At 35.1% G+C, this 12,191-nt stretch overlaps 1 protein-coding gene across 4 annotated transcripts in view; it reads right to left on the reverse strand.

Annotated features, from left to right (window-relative positions):
- Positions 1-23: 23 nt before the first annotated feature.
- Positions 24-12,191, reverse strand: part of FGFR2 (fibroblast growth factor receptor 2) — a 121,522-nt gene continuing 109,354 nt past the window's right edge. For all 4 annotated transcript variants that reach the window (XM_083364520.1, XM_083364518.1, XM_083364519.1 and 1 more), the window contains 5 exons: positions 10,763-10,885; positions 9,030-9,100; positions 6,776-6,913; positions 3,475-3,580; positions 24-730 (listed from right to left, as the gene is read on the reverse strand). In XM_083364520.1, coding sequence (XP_083220646.1) covers positions 566-730; positions 3,475-3,580; positions 6,776-6,913; positions 9,030-9,100; positions 10,763-10,885 — 603 coding nt within the window. In that variant the 3' untranslated portion in view covers positions 24-565. The remainder of the gene's footprint in view (positions 731-3,474; positions 3,581-6,775; positions 6,914-9,029; positions 9,101-10,762; positions 10,886-12,191) is intronic.

The following is a 12,191-nucleotide window of genomic DNA, read 5'->3' on the forward strand; positions in this document are numbered from 1 at the left end:
GAAAGAAAGAAAGAAAGAAAGAAAGAAAGAAAGAAAGAAAGAAAGACTAATTTCCTTGAAGTGGGAGATGCATTTTTAAATCAATACAAAAAATAATTCATTGTAAATATATAATATATATTTGTACATATTTGATTATATTTACATACATCCAGCACTTATATATTGCATTTGTGCTCTGTAAGTGTGTGTCAACATATATTTTCTCAAAATATTACAAAATAAACAAAGAAGGCTGGTCTGCAGTTTGCCCCAAGTCCAACTTGTCCATTGATTTAAAAAAAGGCTGTTTTGGCTTCAAGCCCAAAGAGCTAACTTGCTAATGGGTGTCCACAAATGGCCTATAAAAATTCTTCTCTTCATAATATTGACTGATGTTTCAAGCTACTGCTTTCCCCGCCACCCCCCATAATTAGGCCACTTTTTTTCCCAATTTTGGTTTTCTTTTGGTCCTTGTATTTCTTTATGTACAACAAAATCTTGTGGATCTGAAGCAAGAGACTCTTTTTTGCATGGTAGACAGATGCTCTGGTTTCATTCCTTTGTGGAACGGCAGAAGTTCTTTTCATGTTTTGACGCTTCCATTTATATGTTGGTACTTAGGCAGGCAAGGTTCATAAGACATTGGATCAGAAGAAAAAACAGAATCGTCGCCTGAAGAACAGGAACTCCTTGTATCCGGATAGCTAGGTGAGTACTGTTCTAGTGGTCCACTGAGATCTAGATATTCCTGAAATGCAAAGTAAACGAACAAGTCAATCTGTATACACATACACATACCCAATTCCAGCTTATCTTATCCAGCTTATCTTGAGGCTTAGACCAGTACCTAAACCTACAGAAAGCTGCTTAAGCCCAAAAAGTCGGCTACGTGGGCTTTGCGAAAGTATTCACCATTAAGTTCAAATTATTTGGGAAGAAGAAAAGAAGGGGTATTTTCAAGAGATCTTTCTTCACAGAATTCCCTCCTACAAAATGGGCTGTCAACTGCCACGCTGGTTAACTTTAAGTGAGTTTCAACACTTTTTAAGCTGCTCTTACATAGATGCTAAAAATGTTTTTTTTTAAAAAAAAAAAAGGTAATAGAGAATTGCCTTGTGTGGGCTTTGGTCTTAATAAGCTTTTTATTACATGCATTAATAAATAAACAATACACCAGGAATAATATGGAGGTAAGAGAATGGCGAAGGAGAAAGTCCCTTGCGCTCTGCTCTCAGTCACCATTGGAAGAATGGGATAAAAATGAAATAGCAACTCCTCATGAAGCCAAGTATTTTCAGGGAGATACGAAAAAGGAAAACCAAAACAACAGAAAAAGGACTTCTGAGGCATATGTACTGTATATGTTCCAACATCAACTTCAACCACACTATTTGAAACACATACATTAACCACATCAAAATGAAACTTTTTGCCATGATTTAAAAAAAAAACAAAAAACAAATTTTCGCCCTTACAGAGAACTATTTTTGTCCAACACATGGAAATGATTTACAGAAAGAAAGATCATTTCATTCAACTGAACTGACTGATTCATAATACCTTGACATTTCAGTGAGGGTAAATGTGCTGCAGCACAATGTAGTTTTTTTGTTTGTTTTATTTTTGCTACATGAATAATTGTGGAACCCAATCAACTGAGCCATTCTTTTAAGCAAGCATCAGTGAAATGGGCCAAAACCACGCAAGGAATTGAGAGTGTTCCTTGAAAAAAATCCATTTTTTAAAAAAAATGGATGCAAAGAAACATCTAATGCTGAACAGTACCCACTGCATTTCTATGGAGGCAAAACAAGCCATTGGATCAACCGAATTGAAAGCTGGATTAAAATGTTTCTAGAAATAACAGTTCTGGCAGGAGAATAAAGTTATTTTGTTCCTTGAATTGCTTCTTCTCTTTCAACTTCTGCAGAACAGCTGTTTTCATTTAAATGCAAGCGTTTCATTTGCTAAACCAAATTTTGGTTCTGAGATGAGAAAAACCAATTGAATAAAGCTAGGTTTTCAAAGACATTTCCTGACCACCATTAAAAAAAGTCAAAATAGTTAAGACACATTAATAATGACAAATTCACTGTAAAATAAATTAGAGCAAAACAAATAGCAAAAATGAATTAGTAGTGAAATTTTGATTTAACATTACTTCCATATCTCATAAGCATATTTTTTACATATCTGGTATCTGTTATCTCTATGCTATCCAGAGACAATATGAAACTCATATGAACATGCAGGGTTAAAATGTTGTGTCTCTGCCATCAATGGCAAAGCTCTCATTGACTTCAAAGAAGTAATAATTTCCTCATATAAATTAGAATGACGGCTTTGAGAAATAAGATGGAGCAGGACACTTTTGGCACAAATGTAAGGAGGAAGCTATTAGAAGAAGATTACATCCATGTGATTTGAGCAGATTCAACAGATTCATGCGGTCAGTTCAGGACTAGAACCAATTTATGCAATAACTCTTACTCAATTTCAACATTTGAGGTAGCCATTGGCATAGGCATGCATATGTGATTTTTACTGTCACATTCCAGAATATCTTTCCCTTGTTATTATCCAAGTGCATACTTCCAAATAGCTTCCAAAAACTCTTTGGAAAAAAATATATTTCAAATTAAATCTAAGTTTCAGAAGTTGTATATCTTAGCCATCCCTTCCTACTTTTTCCCAGTTAAAATACTGGTACAATATTCAGACTCCCATGTATATTATGTACTAAAATTCTAGTGTTTCATCCTGTGTTAGCAAAACTAAAGAAGTAGAGCAGAATTAAAAAGATTAGATTTGATTCTAAATTATTTGTTTGTGTGTGTGCATGTCTGAAGAAGAGATTTAGGGTTAGGGCTAAGAGTACCAAACACAGATTGACATGTTAGGTCTTTCTAGTTCATATATATCAGTCAATTTTGATAGTATCCCAAAATTAGAAGATCTAGATTATAGCAGCATAACCATTTAGAATCAAGTATTATCATTATCATTAGGCAAGGATTCTGCAAAGTGTCTATTTATTTGACTCTGCAAAGGTTAAAAACACAGTACAATATAAAAGTGTTCCTTTAACTCATCATAAAAGCATTATTTGAGTGATATAATAGACATTTCAACTAATTTTATTGGGACCTTGAAAGAGAGCATACTTGCAGTTTAAATAAATCCATCCTGTCTTGCCATTTATCCATCCCTATTGTTTTCCATTTAAATGTCTATCATTCCATCCCCAAGTACATTTCTTGTCCAATTATCTTACCTTACACCTTGTAGGTTACTTTATTTTACTATGTCCCAAAGGAATTATTTGTGCACAGATTTTGTTTTGTTGCACATGTCCAAATGTGCCATAAAGAAATCCCAGCATCTAGATTTCTGCAATATGCTGGTTGCCAATGAACTATTGTATGAGGATTACCTCAACAACTCTTACTGCCATATTTTACTTAATATTTAAGTAGCAATTGTTTTACTCACCTCATTAGTTGTAAGTGTGAGGATCCGATCTAAATCTTCCACAAGCTGTTTAAAAGTAGGTCTCTGTGAAGGCACTGCATGCCAACAATCTCTCATCATCATGTAGCTGTGGAAACCAGCATTTTATTATGTTAATTAATGTATCTATGGCATATTCATAATATCTCACTGCTGTTCAGCAAGAAGTCATTATGTATTCACATTTTTACATGTCTTTCAACTGTTTTGCTCTTTAAGAAAATGTGCCTGTGGTCCAGAGGATTGGAGGTGAATTTAGTACTAGGCATAATAATAATAATAATAATAATAATAATAATAATAATAATAATAATAATAATAATAATAATAATAATAATAATAATAATAATAATAATTAGTAGTAGTAGTAGTAGTAGTAATTGGAAGGGACCTTGGAGGTCATCTAGTCCAACCCCCTACTCAGGCAGGAAACCCTATACCATTTCATACAAATGGCTGTCCAGTCTCTTCTTAAAAATGTCCAGTGTTGGAGAATTCACCACTTCTGGAGGCAGGTTGTTCCACTGGTTAATTGTTCTAATTGTCAGGAAGTTTCTTCTTAGTTCTAGGTTGCTTCTCTCCTTGACTAGTTTCCATCTGTTGCTTCTTGTCCTGCTTTCAGGTGCTTTGGAGAATAGCTTGACTCCCTCTTCTTGGTGGCAGTCCCTGAGATATTGGAACACTGCTATCATGTCACCCCTCACCCTTCTCTTCGTTAAACTACACATACCCAATTCCAGCAACCGTTCCCTATATGTTTTAGCCTCCATTCCCCCAATCATCTTTGTTGCTCTTCTCTGTACTCTTTCTAGAGTCTCAACATCTTTTTTACATCGTGGTGACCAAAACTGGATGCAGGATTCCAGGTGTGGCCTTACTAATTAATTAAATAATTCACTACATTTAAATACAATTCTTATGCAATGAATTTGCTGTAGAAATTCTATCAGCAGAAAAGAGATTGTGGACAACTTTTAAGGATGAATGTGATGTTTTTGTAATTCAACACCATGATTTTTCCGCTTATACTAAATACAAGGTAAAAGAACAGCAGGAAACTCTTCCTTCTGGTGCTCATTTTAACTATGAGGGCATCCTGTCCTTCAGAAATGTTCCAAAATTTAAAAAAAATTATCCTCCTTAACCTCCTTGCTCACAAATTTGATAGAGAATTTTGAAAAGTCATTTGTACTCATTTCCAGATAAGTTATACTGGTTCTCATTCCCTATCCGTATGTGTCCATACTAGTTTCATTATTAGGCTTTAGAGCAATGATTTCTATAGAAAAAAATACGGTCTTCCAATTATTGTTGAATTACACATCCCGTTATATCTGATGCTTGGCTATAGAAGCTGGAGCTACTGGGAATTGTATCTTCCCTGGCTGTCAAAATCTTTCTTTGCCTAAAATAAATATTATGCTACCTAAAAAGCTTCAGACCTGGAAGTGGTGAGCCTTGCTGAACATGATATACAAGTCTTCCTTGCTTATGCGGCACTGTTTAATGCTTATCTTCTAAAAAAGAAAGTATATAAACAAGTGAGCTTATCAATACTGTCCCTATCAGTTCCAATCCCCCAAATTATGCATTATCACAGGGGGAATGGAACAGTAAATCACCAAAATATACTCCCCGTGTGTGATGACTATTTCCACCCTTCAAGATAAATTAAAGTAAATTAAATTGGCATGGAATATCCCATTAATGGCATTCAGTTGGAGCTAATCCTAATGCTGCACTAAAGAGAAAAGGCTATTCTAATTGTCTGGAAATCTGTCCAGATTGTACTATAATTCCATACATAAGCAGAAGATAGAAAGCTTATTGCCGATTATATGAGAAGTCTGCAAACCATATGCTATGGCTGCAGAGGTTCAAGGAAAGCAGTCTGAGGGGGGTATAACCATGTGAGTTAGGTAAAAGCTTTAAATGCTTTTCAAATGCTTTTCTGGTCCTGAACAATTATTTAATCAAAACAAACTCTTGCTGAATTCAAACTAGATAATGATTTCTGGTTTTTTCCCCTCCTCTTTCTAAAAATATTTTGCTTTCATATGCAGGACAATCTCCATTTAGTGGGTGTTAATGCAATGGACTTCAGATGCAACAGATAACACTCCCATTGTATTAAATGTTTTATCTCATTTCTGCAAAGACATCTTTTATAAAAATGACTTAAAATAGCACAAACGCTACCGCTGCGGGTGATATTTTCAAATTGAAAAGGCACTTGGAAATAAAGGACAGCCCTCCTCCAAATGTATTAAATGCAGCCAGGTATTAAATGTATTAACTGTATTAAAAAGTGGAGCCAGAGGGAGAAAGCAACAAAAGAAAGCAACACAAACATACTCTGTTACATATAGTTAAAATAATTTTTTGCTATTAAAGGGTATTTTGACTTCAGTTTCTCTGAAGTTGAACATACCACGTTAAACACACTGTCTCTCACATACATACACATAATACACATTCACACTATAGACACAATTAAAAAGTCACTTTGTCACCCCTCTGATATCATGGCAAGTCCTTGGCTTCCTTTTTTAATAATGCTTCACAAGTAGTCCTCAACTTACCACACTTCATTTAGTGACCATTCAAAGTTACAACGTCACTGAAAACAGTGACTTATGTCAGTAAGTTTTGCACACTTATGACCATTGCAACATCCCTGTGGTCACATGATCAAAATTCAGGTGCTTGGCTACTGACACATATTTATGACAATTGCAGTGTCCAGGGTCATTTTGTGACCTTCTGACAAGTAAAGTCAATGGGGAAACCAGATTCACTTAACAGCCGTGTTACTAACTTAACAACTGCAGTGATTTGCTTAACAACTGTGGCAAGAAAAGTCATAAAATGGGGCAAAACTCACTTAACAAATGTCTCACTTAACAACAGAAATTTTGAGCTCAATTGTGGTCATAAGCTGAGGACTGCTTATATTGTATTTCCTGCATTAATGGAACAACTGGATGCTGTTTGGAGGGAAGTAAAATTTCAGTTGTTTTTCACAAATGGCAATCCCCATTTGAGAACTTTTAAACAAAGATTTTTCTATAACCATGATGAAATAGTTATTAATACTTCATATCAACTTATCGTCAGTTAATTTTCTAATCCATTTGAGTAATTGCAAGAGAAAATGTGAATTGTGTTCTAGCAAACCATACACTGTGTTCATGTCACGTATACTTAAATAAAAGGACAAAAACTGAATGATATCACAAACGCATGTTAATCCATTCTATGTATATATGCCTAAAGTTCTTACAGTTCATTGGTGCAATTAGCAGGTTTGTCCATTCTGTGTCCTTCTTTAAGCAATTTGAAAAGCTCTTCCACTGGAATTCCTGGGTATGGTGACCCACCTAAAGTGAAGATCTCCCACATTAGGACACCAAATGACCACCTGAAAAAAATAAAAGAGAATAGAATGTGTGTGAATCAGACCAGTGCAGAATCTTATCCTATACTTAAATCTAAATTTAAAAATAAATCAGAGCACAATAAATTTCAGAATGCATAGTGGTCATAAAATCATGTAATACGTAATCCAACCTATGTGATAGATGGGCCTAAATCCTATGGAATTCCTTATAGTTGAAAATTAAAGACTTACCATTTTAAAAACAACAACAACACAGGAATGGTTTTGAGATTGGTTCAAAATATTAAACTGTTTAGAAACTTTTATCATGGTCTAATCCAGGGGTGTCAAACTGGTGGCCCGTGGGACGGATGCTTCACACAAAGGCCACGTCCACTCCAGCCTCACAAAGGCAAAAAATGTCGCAATACGTCATGATATGTTACGTGACGTGATTGAGTTTGACACCCATGGTCTAACCGGAGTGTTCTCCTGCCTAAATGAAAGCCAGAATAACTTTCTGTTGACCTGGAATCTCTATAATTATAACTCAAACTCATATATTCCATTCTTGGAGGATTATTGAGAAAGGCGTAGCCTTCCAGCTTCAGGTGGATGCATTTGCATAAAATTGATAATCAGGTTCCATTTTTGTTGGGGTTTCTTCTGGAGTGTGGTACTGAGATTAGGTTGGTCATCTTCATGGATTCCCAGACATTCTTGATGAGATTGTATTATCAACTATGGTATCCTTCTGGGTGGTCTAGAGTGCACTATTTATTTCATAGTTTTGACTTAGATGGCATCACTATGTTGAAGACACCCAGATCTATTTCTCCCTGTTATCTAATACAATTGGTATCCTTGAACATTATCGAAATGAATAGATGAGAATGGATGAGAGAAAACAAGCTGAAATTAGATTAAGAAAGAACAAGTTTGCAGATTGAAACTACTCCTTGATTTCTGTCACTGAATTTCAGGAGTCAGCTGTGATGAGGAATATGTTTACCTAAGTAAAGTTAATGTGCTAACTAAAGCTCTTTCTGAACTGGTTGGGCAGTTGGGCTAACTGTATCTTACTAACAAGCCAAATCAAATAGCACAATGTACTTTGCATGAGGCTATCCCTGAAAAGTATCCGTAAGTTGCAACTGGTACAAAATTCTGGAGCCAGAGCGTTATCCAGTGCAAAGGTCACATTATGTCTACAATGAAAAATCCTGCCAATTAAAAACTTTCAGGACAGCTTAAAACAATAAAAAAATATTCAAAATTTAAACCATGACAATAAATCAATAGAGTTAAAATCAATTAACCATAAAACTATAACTATATAGCTAGATATAACTATAACCATATATAGTTATACATATATAAAAAAGGTAAAGGTTCCCCCGCACATGCGTGCTAGTCGTTTCCAACTCTAGGGGCCGGTGCTCATCTCCGTTTCAAAGCCGAAGAGCCAGCGCTTGTCCGAGGACATCTCCGTGGTCATGTGGCCGGCATGACTAGACGCCAAAGGCGCACGGAACGCTGTTACCTTCCCACCGTAGTGGTCCCTATTTTTCTACTTGCATTTTTACGTGCTTTCGAACTGCTAGGTTGGCAGAAGCTGGGACGAGTAACAGGCGCTCACTCTGTTACGCGGCACTCGGGATTCGACCCGCCAAACTGCCGACCTTCTGATCGACAAGCTCAGCGTCCTAACCCACTGAGCCACCGCGTCCCTTTATACATATATACAGACCATTAAAAAAAAACTGGGAAATTAAACAGCAATCAGGAGTTTCAGAAAAGCCAGGAAGGAGAAACCCTACCTAGAATAATATTGCTGAAAGAAATAATTCACACATCAGGAATAAAATTGAAAATATTCATTGTTTTCTTTGGCTTTTCAGTCTAAAGCGGTAAGGGGGAAAATGCCTTTTTTTATTCAAAAAAAACCCACTTACTAAATTTCCCCTAGTATAAATATGTCCAACTTATACTATAGTAAGTAATTTCCTATGATGATTCAAAGGTTGAAAGGAAAAGTTACATGAGATACAATTAAATCGGTTTAATATATGTTTTCATACGTAATTCCATTTCATTGGAGGAAGCTGTAAAGTTATTTGAAGAAGATAAAAGAAGGTTATAAGATATAATTACTTACACATCACTTTGATGTGTGTAAACTCTATCAAATAGAGCTTCTGGTGCCATCCACTTTACAGGCAATCGACCCTGGGCATTTAATAAGGAAAGAAAGATTAACAAATGCATTAACGAATAGTGCGGGTACATGGTTCATTTAAACTGCACTAAAAAGAAGGCAGATGCCAAAGCAACTTCATATAAGCAACATGCAAAAATAAGGTCTTTCTTTACTGGATCTTGTGACTCATTCACACACTTCTGAGTAGAGATGTAAAGTATTCAAGTCTGAAGCAGCCAACAGAGCTTCATATTCAACAGAGACAAACTATCTGCAGCTACAAATCATCTACAACTTTCCTGGGCTTGCCTTGTATAGATGGGTGGGCTCAGGAATACACTCTTCTAAGCTCAGGAGATGTTATGGAGGTGATAACAGAATCTCAGGACAACCAACTCCTTTTAGGGAGCTGAGGACAAGTACAGAGAAAGTGCTTGTGCTGAGTCCAAAGTACTTTTGCCAGCTTTGGATCTGAGCACTGCACATCTTTAACTATGATTATTGATTTCTCTGGACCTGAAATTCAACACTAAAACATCCAGGATTGAGAAGAAGAGAAAATAAAAGCTCATTATCTTTTATTATCTATTCTATGAGATTCTAAACTCTCCAAAGAATCATATAATCCAGAAGGATATTATTTCACCATATATCCAGAAATAAGTAAACTCGCCTGCAGGCATTTGCAAATGCTTTTTCAGTGGCAGAATCTTCTCTAAGTAATTATTGAAATAATAAAAATAATCCAGATGGCCCCAGATCTAGCCAACAGCACTTACTACCACTCACTACAGTTCTAGAGCTGAAGACAATCCCTGGATGGATAACCACCTATTTAATTCTGTTTTCGGACAATTATAGAAAAAGATGAGATACAATATGGTAAGAACAAACAAGTGTTCACATTTAGCAAGAAGTAAAATGTAAGGATTCTGAGTATCCATTCAGGGATTTCTCCAGAAAAATGCAGTAATTTTCTAATATTATTCATACAGTTTTCACACTGTCAACCTGTTAAATTTATGCATATACCTTTAATCACATACATGATTAAATATATTTTTAAAAGCCTCACATTCATAAAGCTAAAAAGGTTGACAGTATGAAAACTGTCTGTAAGAATACAAGATAAATGAAGACCTAGTAGGCATTTTAACCAGGAGAATGAAAAAAAATAGCACCAAGATTCCGTGAAGCCCAACCTACTGAAACGTGGCTTAATCAGGGATATTTATAGAATTAAAATCAAATGTCCTCAATTACATAAGGAACTAAAATCAAAAGTCATCAATTACATGAATAGTGTGTCCCACAAAATCATCCACACTGAATGTGCTCCCCAAAGTGGCAGAGGCATATATGTGCGCATGAGTCCACAACTCTGTCCCTCTCATGCAGACCCACAGAATGAAATATATTTTACAGTTTTAACAGACACAATAAAAAGAACAACTAAAACTTTATCCTTTTATAAAGCATCATATAACATGTACTCTTTCAGGCTATGTAAGCAGATAACCTTTCTTTCCTAGTAAAAAGGAGTTAGGAACTCGTACACACTTGTCCATTATTTTCATTCTTTGATTAAAAGTTAGGCTGCTGTACAAAAAGTCCATTAAGAATGCATTTGCCTTACTTAAATGCCCTGGAAAAAGATAGTGGATCAAGTGATAAGACTGCCATTCACTTACATTAGTAGTCTTTTTATAATAATCTATATTGTTGATATCTCTAGCTAACCCAAAGTCAGCTATTTTCATGACATTGTTTTCAGTAACCAAAACATTCCTTGCTGCTAAATCTCGATGGATGCACTGAAAAAAAAATACAATAAAATAAGATACAAAGAAATGAGAAACCCATCTGTAACATGATTCTCAGTTTTTAAAAAATGGTATTGCTTGAAACAAATACTTACATGAGACATTTACTTCAATGTAAAAAAGCACTTCAGATAATTAAAATACCAGACATTCCCCATGATTCAAATGGTTGAGGACCCACCAAATCATATACACTGATATTTTCTCTTTGCCAAACCCCACCAACAAACAATAAGGATTCTCTTGATGGAGCAAAACAAAACAAAACACCAATGAAGTCTTACAGATAACTTTAATGAAGAATCTGAAAAGCGATATGCTGAGTACAGAGAAAGATCTTAAGGAAATTCTGTACTAAGAGATTGCTAGAAAAATAAAATTAAACGTGGAATAATAAAATAAAAGATATGCTGATGTTTATTGATGGGTTCCATTAAAATGGGGTTATTTAGAACTAAGTTTACATTTGACTTATCTATTTTTATCCATTTTTTTACATGTGTTTATTCTAATTTTATATTCGCAAGAACTGATCTTGCTTTAAAGTTCTCCCAGGACTCTGACACACATATGCAAAGCAAATTGATAATGAATAATATCTTCTACTGATGTCTGCTAATAGATATCAGTAGAATAGATTATTAGTCTGTTAGTCTATAGGTTAACAGAACTGCACAATTATGTATGCTGTGGTGCTTTTTAATGTATGTCTAAATGTTCAATTTAAATAAATACAAAATGAAGTTTATAATATTTGAAACTAGCTATTTGAGTGAAGAAAAGCCATTCTAGACCTAATTTCTTTTTCTCTATGACATGTGGCATACAATATATCTTATGTAACCTATTGGAATGGAAATTAGAGTTCTTAAAATACAGGATAAGCAAGGAATCAAATATTAGCCAAGTGAAACATGGGAATCCTGTTTTTTTATTTTTTAAAAAACAATTAATAGGGTATCAAAAATGAATTCAGTCTTAATTATGCCATGAATCCAGAGTATTCTGATATATAGCTTGCAGTTCTTGGCATTTTAAAATGAAACTAACCTACTATTTTTATACATTATGCTTTGCATTTTCTATTCATTTGTACTATTTAACTCTAGGGCTTAGTCTTAAGCATAAAACAATGAATCCTAATAAAGCAATAATACAACAAAGCTGAATTCAGGACCAGGAAGCAAAAACTTACAGCCACGTGGCCAGGTATAGGGAATAATGTAAAGCAGGGGTGTCAAACTGCCGGCCCACAGTCCGGATGCATCATGTGGAAGCCGCGCCCACCCCATTGCCG

This window comes from Vipera ursinii, assembly GCF_947247035.1.
Source record: "Vipera ursinii genome assembly, chromosome: 5".
NCBI classification, from domain to species: Eukaryota; Metazoa; Chordata; class Lepidosauria; order Squamata; family Viperidae; genus Vipera; species Vipera ursinii.